Source organism: Euprymna scolopes, chromosome 36 (genome assembly GCF_053919585.1).
Source record: "Euprymna scolopes isolate OS-2025 chromosome 36, ASM5391958v1, whole genome shotgun sequence".
In the NCBI taxonomy this organism is placed as follows: domain Eukaryota; kingdom Metazoa; phylum Mollusca; class Cephalopoda; order Sepiida; family Sepiolidae; genus Euprymna; species Euprymna scolopes.
In genome coordinates this window covers 198,622-217,403 of record NC_136517.1, presented here as the reverse complement: position 1 = coordinate 217,403, position 18,782 = coordinate 198,622, and the positions used below count along the sequence as shown (strand labels likewise).

At 32.0% G+C, this 18,782-nt stretch overlaps 1 protein-coding gene across 5 annotated transcripts in view; it reads right to left on the bottom strand.

The window, feature by feature from the left end:
- LOC145260269 (uncharacterized) overlaps nucleotides 1-18,782 on the bottom strand; it is a 196,819-nt gene that overhangs the window by 26,765 nt on the left and 151,272 nt on the right. For all 5 annotated transcript variants that reach the window (XM_080118097.1, XM_080118098.1, XM_080118096.1 and 2 more), the window contains 2 exons: nucleotides 14,068-14,187; nucleotides 9,614-10,238 (listed from right to left, as the gene is read on the bottom strand). In XM_080118097.1, the coding sequence (XP_079974223.1) occupies nucleotides 9,614-10,238; nucleotides 14,068-14,134 (692 nt within the window). In that variant the 5' untranslated portion in view covers nucleotides 14,135-14,187. The remainder of the gene's footprint in view (nucleotides 1-9,613; nucleotides 10,239-14,067; nucleotides 14,188-18,782) is intronic.

Below are 18,782 nucleotides of genomic sequence, written 5' to 3'. Positions count from 1 at the left end.
TGAAAAAAAAATTCTTTGGACACCCAGTAGTAAGTAAATCAATCTTTTTACTATCTTTATCAATTAAAAGTATTATTTTATGTTGAGTAGGACTGCGGTAATTGATAATTTAAAAGGACCTACCCGAAAAAAAAAATGTTTCTATTTCTCGAATTTGGTCAAATGAAGTTAGTATTACTAGCAGCAGCAGCTCCAGCCTGTAGAATCAGCGATAGCACAGTGTAAACAATACGCGTTCTTTAATTTTTATTCAAGAACGAATTAAGAAAAACATGAAAATATGAATATAAATGTTATGTTTAATTAAAGCTATTTTGTTATCAGAATAACATTAGTTTAGAACTATTCGGTTTTCAGAATGTATAATAACAACAATCCCAACCAATTCGGTATTATGAATCTGTTGCAATTTCTCACATTTCTCGTCAAATTTAAAAACATGGTTAAAAAAAGCAAAATAAACTTTTGTAGATATATAGCTTGCATGCACTTTTATTCTTTAAATTAGTTTTGAACAGCGAATTAAAACAATGTTTTACTGCGAACAGCCACAAATGTTTTTTTTCAAAATCAAAATAAGTATCAAAATCTCGTTTATACATAGATTCGAAAAAGTTGTCAAAAAACAAATATATAACAAATAAATGTTATCAAAGGTAAGATAAGTTACTTTTCTACCTAATTGGATAATTTCCTAGTGTTTTTATTTAATGTAACATGTTTATTTAGCTCGAGAAACGTACAGTGTTTTACTGATGTATTGGAAAATTAAAAATGGCGCCTGGCCCGACTCTCTTTGACAAGGTAAGTTTGAGAAAAGGAGTTAAAAATAAAAAACAACTATACAAAATACTGTTAAAAACTCATCGAATATATGTCAGCCTATGTCACGGGAACATATATTGAGCGAGTTTCCCCAAACTTACCGTTTCAAGAGAGTCGGGCGCCATTTTAAATTTTCCAAACATCGGTAAACACTGTTTTCAAGCTGAATAAACATGTTACATTAAATAAAAACACTAAAAAATTATCCAGTTAGGTAGAAAAGTAACTTGCTTTTGATAACATTTATTTGTTATATATTTGTTTTTTGACAACTTTTTCGAATCTATGTGTATAGTAATACAAACCCTCTTAAAACTACACATAATCATCTTAAAAAAAAAAAAAAAAAAAAAGGCATGCATATTTTCCCATAGAAAAAAAAAAAAACCCAGTTAACTGCCCTAAAATGCCAGAATGACCTGTAATAGGAAATTATTTTACATTCAATTCTAAAATAATTTGTTTATCTTTCATTAAAGTTTTTCATGGCATTTTATACATAATTTCCTAAAAAGGTAGAATCACATTTTGGAGGGGTGGTCAGAAGGAGTTGGGTGGGGTTAAACAGAAGGTGTTAATCTACAATAATACCAAAGAAATATTGCAATATATTCATTTTTAAATGGTTTTATGTTTAGATTTAAGTTTTTTGTACATAAAGCACATTACAATTCAACTTTGAGTTCTCCAACTTCTTTTCTGTTTATGGATACATGGCATTTTTAAGGAATTGCTGCATATTTATGCACATTTACTGCAGATTATTTGGAAACCATAAACTTTGGGAGATTTTCAGTTGCATATTCTGATTCCTTGTACAAAAATACACTTATATGGTAAATTTCATTTCTTAGTCTTGTGTTTTAACAAAGATATGACATTTTTACTGAAAAAGTAGTGTAAAAAATGTGACGAAACGCATATGGTCTTAAAGAGGGAAAAATATCCAAACGTGTGAGGCACAAAAATAGCCATAACTTCCTTAATTTTAATCAGATTTTAAAAATTTAAAAAGATTCTTTCTTAGCTCATCAAGCTCTTTCTATGCATACCAATATTGAAATATTTCAAGCTATTTCAATTTTTTCATGTGTATTGCTATTTATACCAATCCTGAGATGGGTAGACATATATTTATATAGTAGTTAAGAGAATTATATTTTTTAATATGCCATACTTATGATTTCAATTTTTTATGATTCTTTCTACATTCACTTTCAGTAGGATTTTATACTGTTTTTTTTTTTTTACCTTTTCTTTTTTATTTTTTTTAAATTTATCTATTATATAAAAGCGAAAATGTGTGTTTGTGTGCTTTTTTGTATGTCCGGCAAAGTCTTGGGAGGGAGGGGGCGTACTATCTTAGAACTTTTTATATACTCCCTAAATTATAATATCTCCGATTTACAAAAGGAGGTCGTCAATCTTTTATTTGAGCGACTTTTACACAATATTTCGGCCGTTTTGCCCTCCGGCCTTCGTCAGGTGAATTGTTTGTTAGGAGTCTCAAACCCAACCCTTTATTATTATTATCCTAGTGACATATGGCCGAGTGGTCCTAGACGTTGTATCAAAGTTTACAGTTACCCAAAGGTGCTGAGTTCAATCCTGAACGAAGGCAGTGAAAAAGTAACATTGAAAACAGAGAATCAGCAACTATGTCCCAAAGCCTAGCTGGAGTTCGAACACGGTACCCCCGTAATAATAATAAAGGGTTGGGTTTGAGATTTCTAACAAACGGTTCACCTGACGAAGGCCGGAGGGCAAAACGGCCGAAACGTTGTGACAATAACAACCAAGATGAGGAAGTCAGTCCGACAATCTCAATCAATGAAAACACCTCATCTCAAAAATACAGACAATTACTTTTACACAATATTTTTACGCTATTTCTTACTCTCATGTGTTTGTTTGGCTTTTTCGTATAAAACTGAAACTGATTCGCAATAGCAGCAATTAGCTGGCCTTCATGGCCAGCAGGTGTTGAAGGCAATCAGTTTTGATCACTGTAGGGAATACCCTTCATATCAAACAACTTCTATTTACTAAGACACTGCCAGAGCTCTCCCTGCGACGGTGGAAAGCTGAAAGCTTAACTGGCTTACAGCCAAACTTAAGTGCGTGCTGTCATTTCTCCTGAGTGAACTCATTCACTTTCACTTTCTGCATGTCAACCTTTTAACCGTTAAATTAATATGCTTTTCATTTCCTGTCCCGTCCTGGCCGAGCGGTAAGATGTAAGTTTTTTTTTCACTTTCTTTACCACCTTCACATCAAGGGTTTGGGTTTGAGCCTACCTGCCTACTAAAACTTATTTTTTTTTACACTGACAAACACATGGGCACTCACGCTAGTCTATATATATATATATATATATATAAAAGGCAAAATGTGTGTTTGTGTGTGCATTTTTTGTGTATGTCTGCCAAAAGCATTGGGGGGGGGGGCCTCTGTTTCTTCGAACTTTTTATATGCTCTCTAGATTATAATATCTCCGATTTCTGAAAGGGGGTTGCATGTGTCTTTAATTTGGGTGACTTTTACATGCTATTTTCGCAATATTTTTTACTCTACGCATGTTTCTTTGGCTTTTCCATATAAAAAAGTGAAACTGAAAGCTAAATCGAGTTCTCGGCTTTGAATGCCAAGACGTCCAGAAAGTAATGAGGTTTGATGAATGCGGGCGAAAAAACCTGCCATATCAGACAATTGCTATTCATTTGGACACTCACCTTTTTATGGGGAGCTGGTTTTCCCCAACAACATCTTGATTCTTTCTACATTCACTTTCAGTAGGATTTTATACTGTTTTTTTTACCTTTCCTTTTTTCTTTTTTTAAAATTTATCTATTATATAAAAGCGAAAATGTGTGTGTTTGTGTGCTTTTTTTGTATGTCCGGCAAAGTCTTAGGAGGGAGGGGGCTTACTATCTCTTAGAACTTTTTATATACTCCCTAAATTATATCTCCGATTTACAAAAGAAAGTTGTCAATCTTTAATTTGAGTGACTTTTACACATCTTGAGGGAAACTGGCTTGCAGCCAAAGTTAAGTTTCCCCTATCGCGTGGTGTTTGACTTCATTAAATTCACGCACCTGTCACTTAACTTTTTAATCGTTATATTAAAATGCTTTTCACTTCCTGCCCCATCGTGGCCGAGTGGTAAGATGTCAGCCCCCCCCCCTCTTTTCAACCTTTGCGTAGAGGCTTCAGGTTCAAGCCTACCTGTCTTCCAAAACTTTTTTTTCTTTTACACTGACAAACACACAGGCAATGCCGGCCACCACCTATTATATAAAAGCGAAAATGCGTGTGTGTGTGTGTGTGTGTGTGTGTGTGTGCACTTTTTGTGTATGTCCGGCAAGGGGAGAGGTCACTGTTTCTTAGAACTTTTTATATGCTACCTAAATTATAATATCTCGATTTACGAAAAGGGGGTTGCATGTATCTTTAATTTGGGTGACTTTTACACACTCTTTTTGCAATATTTTTTACTCTCCGTGTGTTTCTTTGGCTTTTCTGTATAAAAAAAGCGAAGTCGAGTTCTCAGCCTTTCATGCCGAGACGTCCAGAAAGCAATGAGGTTTGATCATCATATCAGACAATTGCTATTCATTAGCTGGTTTTCCCAAACATTCTGGGTTGCAGTCAAAGTTAAGTCACGTGATGTTTGACCTCATTAAATTCACGCACCTGTCACTTAAGTTTTTAATTGTTAAATTAAAATGCTTTTCAGTTCCTCTCCCATCCTGGTCGAGCAGTAAGATGTCAGGTTTTTTCCCACTTTCTTTTCCACTACCTTCACCTCAAGGCTTTGGGTTCGAGCCTACCTCCCTACCAAATCTTTTTTCTTTTACACCAACACACGGGCTACAAAAGCGAAGTCGTGTTCTCGGCTTTTCATGCCGGTACGCCCATTAAGCAATCAGCTTTGATCAATCTGGAGGAAACCCCTCATATCAGACAATTGCTATTCATTTGGACACTCCCCATTTTATGGGGAGCTGGTTTTCTCCAGCATCTTAGGGAAATAAACCTAAATACGTAGAAAACTTCAACCGTAACCGTTGCAGCCAGAATTTCATTTCTCTATGGTGTGATGCTTGACTTAGAAAAACAGACGTTCGTTTAACCACTTGCGGTTTTTAAGCATTTAATTTCAACTATTCTCACTTCCTCTGCCCTCTTAGCGTAGCAGTAACATGTCACATTTTCTTTTCCGACTTCACCTCAAGACTTTGGGTTCGAGCCTACCTGCCAACCAAAACTTTTTTTCCTACACACACACACCGAAGAACACCCAGGCAACACACCGGGCACTCCCGCTAGTCTATCTATATTATATATATATATATATATAAGCGAAAATGTGTGTTAGTGTGTGTGTGTATTTTTGTGTATGTTCGCCAAAGGTGTTTTTTTGCCGGGCTTCTCGGTCGGCTCACTCCTTAAAACTTTTTATATGCTGTCTAAATCATAATATGTACAACTTAAGAACGGGGGTCGCGGCTATCTTTAATTTGCCCGACTTTTATGCGCTATTTTCGAAATATTTTTCGTTAGGCTTTTCAGTATAAAAAAAGCGAATGATGGGGCAGGGGAAACAGAAACTGGCTTGCAGCGCAAAACTAGGTCAAACATCATGCGACTTAACTTTCTAGCACCTGTCAATTTCACTTTATAAATGTTAACTTAAGACACTTATCACTTCCTCTCCCCTAGATGGTTAGGTCTCAGGGTTTTTTTCCATTTTGTTTCCACCTTCGGGGTTCAAGCCTACCTTCCTACTAAAACTTTTTTTTTTCTTTTACACCTCCAAACACCCAGCCAACGTTTTTTTTTTTTTTTTTTTTTTTTAAAACAGGGTTGTTTTGATCTACAAAGCACACACACCTCCAAACACCCGGTACCCCCCCCCCATCTATATATATCTATATATATAAAAGCGAACATATGTGTGTGTATGTATGTGTGTGCACTTTTTCTGTATGTCCGCAAAAGGCTATTTTTCCAGGGGGTGCTCGGTGGGGTCACTCATTCTTAAAACTTTTTATATGCTGTCTAAATGATAATATGTACGAGTTACGAATGGTGGTCGCGCATGTATTTAATTTGGCCGACATTTACGCGCTATTTTTTTTTTTTTTTTTAGATTTTTCATTCGCCGCATGTTTCTTTCGCTTTTCAGTATGAAAAAGATGAAACTGGATTCGAATTGGCAGTTATCTGGCCCACGGCCGGGTGGTCTCCGGAAAGTGATGTAAACGTTTGGTCAATGTCGGCTTTTCATATGAGACAATTGCTTTCGTCTGGACACTCACCTAATAAACGGGGGAGCTGGTTTTCCTCAAAGTTGGATAAAAACAAACAAACCGGATTTTTGGCCTCATTAAAAACTATGCCGCAGAAAATGTTAACTGCTGAATAGCGATTGCTTACGTCGTAACGCTTGCAGAAAATGTTAACTCTGCAACTTCTATTTGACCTCATTAAGTGCTGGCACCTGTCAATTCTCTTTCTAATTAAATAAATTCAAACGTCTTTCAGTTGCTCTTTCTTGCTGGCCAAGTGGCTAACGTGTCATGTTTTTCACACTTTATTTTCCAACTTTGCCTCAGGGTTAGGAAAAGAAAAATTCAATTATACAATAGATTTTTTGGGTGTTTTACAATCCAGAGATTCGAGAAAGTGATAAAAACAAATATATAACAAAAAAATGTTACCAAAGGCAAAATAAGTTATTCTTCTACTTAGCTTGATAAGTTTTTAGTGTTTTTATTTAATGTTAAACGTTTATTCGGTTAAAAAAACACTTAGTGTCAAGCATTACACAAGCACAAAAAAATGGCCGCATGATATCTCATGTCTTTGAAATCTTAACAATGGCTTAAAAAATATACAAAATACTGTAAGAAACCCAGCAGAGAAATGTTCATGTAACATTTATTGGGTCTGTTTCTAACAGTATTTTGTATGATTAAAAATTTTTTTAACTGCTTGTTGAGACTTCAAAGATATAAGATAAATGCACTTGTGTAATGCTTGACACTACTTGTTTTTCAAACCGAATAAACATATTACATTGAATAAAACCACAAGAACTTATCCAGCTTGGTAGAAGAATAACTTATCTTGCGTTTGGTAACATTTATTTGTTATGTATTTGTTTTTTTTTAACCATTTTTTTCGAGTCTGCAAATTGTAAAACAAAACTGATTTTTGTAATGCTTTAATATTTAATGTTTGAAATATTTCTGCACTAGTCACTTTGTTTATATGAACATTATTTGTTTGAATTTAATTTGTTTTTATTTTTGTTAACTTATCTGTTTTACATAGAAATTAATTGTTCATTTTCATTTTAAAAATTATTTGTTGGTTTTGATTTAAAAAACCTTTTTTTTGGGGGGGGGCTTTTAAAAAAATATTGTTTGTTTTGATTAAAAAAAAATATTTGTTGTTCGCTTTAATTAAAAAAATATTTGTTTAATTTTAAGTTATTTATTTATTGCCTAAATTCATATTTCATATTTTGCAACATTTGATTGTCTTCTGCTTCAAAGATATGTAATTTTACATGCATAATATTTTTGTATATTGAATAAAGTTTAGTTTTATCATAAATCGAATCATGTTCCTTTCTTTTTAAATATAATTTATAAGTAAATAATGATTGTATGTTTAAAATCCATGAAACAACAAAATGTTTACTTTTAATACATAAGCACACAACTGTTTTGAAAAGTTTTTCTTTCTTTTAAATATTAAACGAGTTTCAGTACAAATCATTGTTTCTTATTTTCTATTTTTAATGCAATTTTTAAGTTTTCTAATGTTGTTTGGTAAAAATATTTGATTCATTATCGACAGTTTGACTGTTCGACAGCTCACAGGCGTTACTGACATATTACGAAGGTCACAGTATCACTCACTTAAATATTACTTTTCTTAATTAGAATAGAGCTTTCTCGGTAACTGGTAGTACAAAAAAGATGTAATTTAATTTCCCCACTTTATCTCTCCTGAATGCAGTCTAATAAATTATCAGAGAGAAAAAATGTGTTTATGAATGCGGTACATATTAGCGAGAAACAAAAAGCAAAATAGCGAGTGTTGAGAAACCAACAACAGAAGGAATAAAGAGAAAAGTATGGCAGAAAAAGAATGAGTAAAAAAGACTAGGACAGGACATGTAGAGTATACATATGTCAGCCATTATCATAGCTGGTTTAATATCAGGAGATTATTCAAGAATGCTGGAAAAACTTACAAGAGTATAAGTATTTAGACCTTGCTTACCTAGAGCTTGACTTTTAGAAATGCTTGTGGGTTAAGTTATTTGAATAATTGGCAGACCATCCTCAGTTTAACATCTTTCTTACAAGCTGGCATATGATGTGGATTATTTGGATTATACAGATTACTGTTCTGTATGTGATTCTTACAAAGTTTAGGTTTATGTAACATTCTACTTTCTTCAGGTGTATCTTGTGTTGGGACGATTAATCAAAATTGGAAAAATCAGAACTTTTGGGGGTATCTGAACCAGAAAAATTTGTGCCTATTTTCCAATGCCAAAAACGATTCCTGTAATTATCTTTCTTTTTTTTATTTGATTTTGTTTGAAACAAAAGTTTTCACTGCTGGTAGTAATAACAAAATAAATGTTTGTTTATTTAAACTTTCAGTTAACTAAAATCTATAGATCACTTTTTCACAAGGGTGTTGCTACGTTTGAGAAAATATATGCACAGTTAAGATGTGTTTTTCAGTAAGCTGGACAAAATAACAATTTTATAGTTAAATATTTAGAGATTCATAAAGAATTGGAATTGGTAATTGTATCAGAATCGGGAAAAATATTGAAATCGTCCCATTCCTAGTATTTTGTTAAACTCTGAAAGCTGCACAAAATTTCAAATGTAACCCTTTATTTAACTCACAGGGATAGCATGCTCTAATTTCGTCCCCCATCAGCAAGTAGAAATCTTAATTTGCAATTGTATTTTTAATATCACCTGCATGAAAGATTGAACCATCAACCTTCAGAAGAAGGTCACTTAGAACTGAATTTTTACTTAATACTTTATCTGTTACACAATGAGTTCTTGAATATAATTGTGATTTACTTTAGATTTCTATCTGGTCATGACTTGTGGATCCAACAGTTCAATTAAATTCTCCCTGATGGTTATCTCATATCCATAGCTGTCCACCAATATGTTTGTGCCTTCCTCCCAAATGGAGAGGATTATATCACTATGAAAACTTTCATTAATTAAAAACTTCAGTATCCATGTATATTACCTATTATATTCTAACACTGAAATTTCCTTGAGTACAGCTTGTAGAATTGTAGTTTGGTAGAAATTGTTTCAAAGTTTTTAGTTAATGTTATTTTAATTTTATACAGCTGAAAAATATATATGATGAAATTAAGGAAAATGTTAAAAAAAAAAAATTTCATTGTTGAGTGTGTAACAAGCACAAAACTAATGTTTTAACATGCAAGTTTGACTGTGACAGAATGAGTGTTGGAAATGTTTGCGCGAGTAATGTAATTATTGGCCCAAATACTTACAAACACTTTATTAAATATGGCATGCCAGTGATGAAATATTTTGTTGGTAATATGAAAGATTAGGTTCAGAGTGGAGGGGCAAAGAAGAGAGATCAATATTCAATATAATAGTAGAATTATGGAGAACGAAAGACAGTGAGAGGAGTAAAGAAGAATACGAAGAGTAGAGAGTAAATAAGAGATGAAATGCTGTTGAGCTGAATTACCTCTTCACTCCTTTCCGTTCTGCCTCTTGCGTCCCTTCCGTTGCAGACTGCTGCTGGGAGGAGGAAGAGGAGATTTGTACTTGTGGATTACATAAACCACCAGGTGTGCATTGTGTACTGTCCTCTCTGCTCTTTGCAGTTTGAGCAGAGTTTCCTATTGTCACCACTTCGTTTCCAGAAGCGTTCTTATCCCTGAGTGGTGAGTGACTACTGTCACTTGTTGTAGTCATTAGCATTGTACTGCTGCTACAAATGGTACTATTAGCCATGGGAGACTCCGTCAAGGGACTGCCGCATTTTGAAGTTGTGATAGTTTTATTGTGCTTTTGTGGCCCGAGAGGATGGTCTGGTAATATAATGCTGGTCCCGCCGACACCCGTCGTGCCACCCGTACCTGTGGTTGTAGTGGAGGTACTGGTGATTGGGTGGTCAACAGTTCGAATTACAGCAGTATGGCTTCCATCCAGCCTATCATCACATGAACTCTCTAGAACTGGCCCACTACTGAAGCCACTTTCCGATGGAGAAGAGCTCACCGCTTTGGGGACTCCAGATCCACTAGATAAATGACGCTGTGATACTGACACCCCTCGGCGATCTTGGAGCTGAGGGTTTTCCAGTGGCGCTACAAAGAAAAGAATAAGTGGAATAGACTAAATGAACAATAGTGAAAGATTTCAAAAATAATTAAGACAAAAAAATGATTGCTTTTAGACAATTAGAGACACACTGTAGCCAGAAACAGGAAATCCTAGATTAGAGTTTTGCCCTCCTTTGAGATCATCAGCAGGATACATTCCAATCTAGGATATGAAATCAAAGTTACCTTTATATGAAGTAGCAATTTTGACACTGAATCACCAAAGGCATGTAATCGATTTCAAATCCTGGGTTGTGATGTATCTTATTGAATAGCTCAAAAAAAAAAAAAAAAAAGTAATCTAGTATTCTTGATAGCTGTCTTAGTGTGTGAGTGTGAGCTGTGGTATTTAGGAAAACAATTAGATATATAAATTTCACATTTAATTCTATATAGAAATTTCTATTAACACAGTTTATAAAATTCATTAAACATTGTGTTAACTTACAACTGAAATATATAATTGTTTACTATATCATTATATATTAAATATATCTATGGCAAGTAAGTTACATAAAACATGTTTCATTCCCACAGGAAATCAGATCGTTAGCCTGATGATTTTTTGCGAGAATGAAACATGAATGCCTATGTCTAACTGACTTGCCATAGATATTTTTATACTACTACATATCATTTTTGAAAAATTTATACAAGCATTTTTAGCTACATGTTTGAAAACAAAAAAAAACAAAAACATTAAAAATATAACGGGTCATATTATTTATTTTATTAATATTTTCTATTTTTGAGTTATGAGTTCTTTCTGGGTCATGCAAAACAAAATAAAATTTTTTCAATTCTCCTGACCTTTAAATGGAACAAGGGCTGTCAGCAAATTGAGAATTAGATTAAATTTTGACACCTAACATTTTTAAATATCACACTGTTTTAAAGGATAAGCTTACAAGTCCATTTTCAAACAACTGATTATGCCAGGAGTAAAAGCTGTATTAGGACAAACTTAGAAAATCTCATTTGAACACATTAGGCATAAACTTATTTTATAAATTTTTACATTTATAGTAGAACTGGTATTTTCATTTTGACTTATCTATATATAAAATATTTTTTAAATAAAGAAAATAAAATTAAAGTAAAATATATATATATATATATATATATATTTAGCTGACAATTTTACAGCAAGACAGAATATTTATTTTAAAAATAATTAAATTGCTATAATTTTAAATAAATATAGAAGATATTCCTTTCATTATTATTTCTAATGAGACTTTAGAAATTCCATGGTGTCCAGGTAGGATTCAATAACAGCCTTCAATGAAATAGAAGTGAATGAATCATTCAAAACTAGTATATTATGAAATCAAACAGCATTTTTATTATATTCTTGAAGTTTATAGTTGATAATTGTGTAGTGGAGCCAAATGGAAACCAGGAGATCTAAGAGGGTTGATAAATGCTAGACCCCCCCCCCCTCCAGCTAGATATAAAGAGGGATAATATAAAAAAAAAAAACCCCTCTCCTCCTTTGCCACCACTTTATCTTTCAATGCATTTTTTATTTATGCATTACATGACTTCATGTTCACACAATGTGTAATAATCAATTTCACATTGATTTTCTTCTTTTTGGGTTTTCACCCACATCAAACTGGCATAAAGTTGCTGGTTCTTAGTACTCACTGGTAGATGAATTTATAACAAACAGATTAAAGAGTCCCACCTCCTCCAATCCTATGATAGAATCATGTAAATGTTGTGATCGGGCAAGAGCAAATGGAAGAAATAAAAATAGATATATCAAAATTTATGCCAGTTTACATATAATAAATATAATTTTGCTATCCATAACCTAAAAAACTATATTGTATCTTATTCTAAAAAGACGTTTTTAAAATCTGAGATAAATTTATTGCTGTATTTTAATATTTATGCTATCACTGTTGTCAGCGGACTTCCACTTGTTATAAATACCACATAAACCAGTACTATCTAGTTCATGGTCAAGTGGGCAGTGCCTACACACACTTGTCCACTAGAATCGAAGAATGCCCAATTCACTAGACCAGGATTAAATACAAAAGCTACAAACCAACTGAGATTTTTAGCAAGCACAAACCTGAACAAGGTGGAGTGGGGATGTTTGTAATTAATTTTATTATTACCTCACAGCAGAATACAGGACTGGTATTCTGTTATATAATATATAAATTAAATGGTGACTATTTAAAATGTATGTTCACCTTCTGCCTCTAGAGACAATGAATACTCTCTGTTAGCATGATGAGTTTATAGTGGAGTAAGAGTTGTACAATCTCCAGCCTCACTTTTGATCTGACACCTTTGTAAGTTCAATTACAAAGAGAATGCTAATATGAGCAAAGAAGGACTGGTGCTATAATGTTTGAAAACTTATACTCTACCATTTCACTCATAGCTGCAAGATGGGCAGAGATGGGTTCATGCCTCTTTACAGGATATTAGAGAAAGTAACTGTATATTTGTATATTCTCAGAACAGCTTTGCATCACTTAGTTTTAGTTACAAAGATGAAAATCAAAATTACAAATTAGAATCCTTATTTCAATTTGTGATTCAACAAAAATGTCTAAAACTTAAGCAAAAATTGAAATTAAGGGAATCTTGATTAAGTTTTATCTTTTTTTAGAATTTTATTTTCATCCCAAACAAGGCACAGTGCCACTTTAATGTAGGGGCTACTATCTGGGATATAATTTGCAGGGGTACTATGTAGGGAGTTGAGCAGCAAGATGTCTGTTTATATTACACTTCTGCATATCAGTACAATCAGGAAAGCAGGAACCCAGAAGGGAATTCCAAAGTCTACCAGTCTTAGGGAATCAAATTTCATGCAAATCTGAAATATTTGAGTTTCCAAAAATTAGAGGTTGTGCCTCGTCTCCTAATAATTCTTTAAAATATTCTAAAGTAACTGAAATGTTGGGAAGTTTCTTTATTATTAACTTATATTTAATATCTATTGTTAAAATTACATAAAAATCTGAACTGTTGATGAAGGGCTTCTAGTCACCTTTTGTATAAAACTACAAACTAAATATTGCCTGTATTACCTAAAGTTACACCCAGAAATGATGTTCAAAAATTTATAATGAATGATTAGTTTTGGATTTTACCTCACACAAAAATAAATGTATACACTTAAGTAGTAGTAATTGTAGTAGTATGAAAAGTTATGGCAAGTGAGACTAAAATGTTTATATTTTCAGAGGAAATCATCAGACTGATTGTGTAAACTTATGTTATTTTTATATTAAATTAGTGCTTACTTTAGCTAACTAACTAATCAACTAGTCTTTGGTTTTATTATCCTGCCCCTTATTTCCATCAGGCAATGGATGCCAAATAATATTTGTTTAAAAAGGGAGTTTAGCATTAACTTCTAAGTAGGTCAAATGAACAAAAAGTAACTATACTCTGACAATAAAACTGAAACAATTTGTCACATTTCTTTTCTGTTACTTGTCACTATCATAGATTTATTTTTAAATTATAATTTTAGCACTATATTTGATTTTTTTTTTAATTAAAATTTTTTTTTAATATTTTATTAACTATTTTAATGCAAATTTAAATGTGCGGCTACAGTCAGTTGCTAGTTAATTTCATATTTAATAAAACTGATTTTATTTTTTGCATCTAACATTTCAAAAATTTTTAGTTTCTCGACCCAACAATCTACATGGATTGTCTAAACATCTGCTTTATATATAAAGTGATTATAAACATTCAATGTTTATGTGTGAATTTATCAACTTGCTTGCCAACTTTTTCATTTTTTTTTTTTTAATGACTCCTAGCAACTTACCATCAGGAATCTTGTGCGACGAAGAGGATGGGGAAGAGTTTTTAACCTGGTCATTTTCTTTGGACATTACTGCTGCAGCTGCAGTTTGGAAGGCCCGACTTTTGCTTTTGTCTAAATGTTCTGAAATAGAAAAAAAAAACCCAGAATTTAAGATATAAGACTTTAAATGGAATATATATATTGCACACATATATTAGAAAGGACTGAGTTTGGGTTAGATTATTTGAATCAGAAAAATAGAGTTTGCAAAACCATTAAAAAAAAAAAAAAATCAGCCTGTATGCTATATTTCTATAGCTATGGGCAAAATAATATTACAACTTCTGGTAATCTTCCCTTATTTGTTTATAATGGACTATTACAATACATTTGATTGTCAATAACAGAAAGAAAGGTATATAAAATATGAGGGGGGGGGGTCAAACAATATACAACGCGAAAAAAAAAAATGAGTTATAGCACTTAGGAATATATCATTTCATCACTTATGCCAATTGCAAATTTCAGCTAACTAGAAAAATTAAAAGATTTTTCGAATATAACTCAATACTAACACTAAAGAATATTTTAGAATGTATTTCGTATGATTAAAATATACAGGAACAACATCGGCTTTAGTATAATAGATATACGAAAAAACCTGCCTTACATATCCAATGCAGTCCTAAAATCTATAATAAATATAACGCAGTTGTATGTTAAAATCTGATGATCTCATCAGGAGATTAAATCTGAACAATTTAGGGAGTGTGTGTAAAACAGGAAACTTTGTTGGCTTGGTCATTGAAAAAAAATGGATGAGAATGTTTGGGCTGTAACATAGCACAGATGTAAATGCATGCGAAATGACGACGCCGCAAAGAAAAAAAAGACTATAAAAGAAAAAGAGAAAGAATAATCATGTGAGAGATAGTGATAACATTTGCGATCACGTGCGAGGTGTGAAAGACTCTTGAGAAGATGATCACGCGGAGGACGTCACAGTGATAAAGAGAGAATGAGGAAATAAATGTTGTTGGTACAAAGATCAAGTGAGTTGGAGTTATTTCCTATTTTTCATCTTGGTCTCTTTTACGAATGAAACTGGACATGTATGTTGGTCTGCGGACAACATTACAGGTTTAGTAGATGTAGAATAGTTCAGGTAACAAGATCAGCCAAAGAAAACATGAAAGAAAGTGATAAAGTTGATTTCAGACAAAGAGGAATAAATAAAGATCTGGCTAGAGATTGTAAAAAACTGTGAAAAACATGCCAGTATATAAATAGATGTTACACCAAATATGATCATTATAGCTTTGCGACCAAGAAGATTGAGGAGCAAACAAATTTCTATATACCTCCAACTCCTAAATACTTATTAAAACTTGATAGCCTACTTATAAAAAGAAAACAAAGGAGACTTGCCTATTTTGGATCAGAATTTAATCGGCCCATTTTTTTTATTCATGCTTTTAATGAAAAAATGCCAAATTTGGTTGATTAGGGTTTTGAAGTCAGTAACCTAAGCATTTAACTCCAACTTGGACCTCTTAAATTTTCAAATGGTCAAACTACAATTGAAAAACATTTCTTCCACTAGTAATAATTTATATATACTACGAGGCTAGAAATCAGATCAAGTGCCAAAATTTCAATGACAAAACCAAACCTAGAATTAATAAATAATACTGCATGAAAATGTTAGCAATATTAATATGAAGATCAATAAAAATAGATTTTAACATGACTACTAATCTATATACTATTATGCTTGTCACTTTGACCGTTATCATGCTGACCAACCCTTAAAAGAAAAATGGAATATTCCAAATGCCTAATAAACATTTGAGTTTAATTAAACAAAAATAAATTGGTGTCATTGTATTTTTTTTTTTTTTTTTTTTTTAGTTTTCATTGGTAAGCAAGAAGATTTCTTTTATCCAATCAGGATGTAGCTAGGGTTTTCATCATTCAATCAGAATGTGGGTAGGTTTTTCCTTTCAGTGACACCAATTTATTTTTGTTTTAGCAATAATAACAATACTACCCCCCCCCAATAACGACCATAATAACAATAGCAGTAGTAATAGCATTAGCAGGCAATGTAGGCTCTGTTTATGTATGAATGCTAAGAAGAGACAAAATCCAGCCTTAACGTTTTATGTAATGAAACAAATGTAAAAGAGAAAAAAAATATAAAATAAACATAGGTTTCTGTTCTGGGCCTCCATAGTTATAAATGCCGAAAAGTAATGAAAAAATCGAAGTGCGTGAATAATTGTATATCTGTTTTTTTCGATGAGTAAGCCAAATGATTTATGTAAATTATGGTTTTATATTGGAAAGAAAAGTAAAATAAATGCAGGAAAAGTTAAAATACGAAATAAGTTTTTGTTTGGTTAAACATTTTCAAAAGCGATACTGCGAATGTTTTTTCTGTGTTTGAAAAGACAAACTCTTCATCCGAAAAGTGATTGGTAATGTTAATGTATATGCCAAACTGCTGATTGCCGGCTATTCTATCATTCTTTTAGACTAAGAATGAAAAGGGGGCATTTCATAATTCAAGTTTTTAGTCTAACATAATGTCTAAAATGACTGCGTTTAAAAAGAGCAAATAATTTTTCTGGTGGCATGGATCTATGTACGGTTATGAATAAAATACCTGATGATTTTGGGTTCTGTGAGAATTTAATTTAATGAGGGTGAAATATTTGCTACTACTTATGTGGGATTATGTATTTGAGAGAGAGTCGAAGGGGATAAATTGTAATATTTATTAAATGATGACAAAATGTATGTATTCTTAGTATTAGTTGGAAATGGTGAGCGTGAAAGATTTGCATAGGAATTGCCTCATTTTCCTATAGTGTCGAAAGTGATACAGGAAAAAAATCGACTTCTTTTTATTTAGTATAGATATATATTATTTATTCATTTTTATTTTGAAATAGAAGACATATTTTTCAAGGTTATGTATTGAACTTTTTTTTTAATTAACAAAATATAAATCCAATTTAAAAAATGAACATGTTGAAAAAACCAGATTATCAATGTTTATATCATTATGGAGATGGTGAGGATGAACAAGTGAGCGGAAAATGGCATGAACAGTGAGCATTGCAAGAGGTAAAAAGATTTGAATTGTGTAACGTCAATAAGTTATAAAAGCATAAGTCAAGAGATGATATATGCATTATGACCATTAAAAAACAAAACAACAAAAAAGACTTAAATTTTTATCAATCAAACTTGAACTGTCAGTTTTTAATCAGGTAGACAAGCTTTTATTTAACTCCCCTCCCCACCAGATTAATTTGGGTTGATAGGAAAGCCCACAAGAGAAACTATTAAATTAAAAACAATAGGACAATAAAGATCGTCTGTCTGCACATAATCAGAGAAGAATTATGGTATAGACCACCATAAGAGGGAGAAAATCCGAGAGGAGGGGAAAGAGGCCATGAGAGATAGAAATATTCCCAATGGGGAGAGGTGTTAATAGTCAAAGTAGTTTTGGCATAAAACTGTAAATTGGTATTATTGTGTACAAAAGAGAGAGAGAGAAAAAAAATCACCTGAAATGAAGTTTATTAGTATATAGTTATCTTGCAAGAAAAGTAAAGTTGATTAGCTTCATATTTCAAATCTGAACTAAAATATATAAACTATTTAGGAGAGTTAAAAGCTGTAAAAGATTATAATCATCAACCATAACAAGACAATCACAAAGGAATCAAGAATTTGATTAATTTTTTTGTAATTGTGATTTCTTGCACAAAATTATACTTACATGGCAAATTTCATTGTTTAATCTTGTTTTAAAACAACAAAAAGTATAGTAGTGAAATTTAGTTGATCAATTTTTGTTTTATAAGCTATTTCATAAGTTGAAGCTGATTAATTCAAGAATATACATGTCATAGTCTTTGTTGGTTTATTTGTATAAGACTGAGCTGGTGTTTAGAAGAGCCGAAGAAAAATATTTGATTATAGTTTTCTGTGATTTTGTAAAAATAAAAAATAAAATAAAATTAATAGTAATAACGTAATAACCGACTATAAAAACACTTTGAATATTTCAAGATTTCAGGGTAGTTCTACTAAAATAGTCACTTTAAGTTTTCAAAATACCATCATTTTGTTCAAAATGAATATCCTTTCACATGCTTTAATAAAAAAGCTACATGACATATTTGAAGAGTTTTTAGCGAAGTAATGATAAAAATGTTAACACTATGAAACAGTCATTTTATCACCCCCCCCCTGCAGTGTTTAGAAGCTTAGTATGACGTCTTTGTAGGGAATTTCGTCATGAAATTTTGAAAACAATTAGAAAAAAAAAAAACAAAAAAAAAACATCAATCTCAATTGTTATCACAAAATAAATTTATCCATTTGTTTTTTTTGTGGTCTTAAAAATAAATCTTTAACATGACGTGTTTTGGACATCTTTTCTAAATATTTTTCGTACTCCATATAATGAATAAATTAATGTTTTTATTATTTTTATGCATTAAAAATATAATTCTGTGTTGATTTCTCTTTTAGTAAGATTGTTTTGTAAATAGGGACTACCCCCAAATTGTAACCAGTTTTCAGTAAAAGTAAACCATTTGCGCTGATAATAAACTAGCCAGCAGCAGCTGTTGGATTAGTTTGAAATGAAAGAGTTTTGTGAATTACATTTAAAAAAACAAAAAACAAAACTTTTTTGTTTAAAATTAATGCAG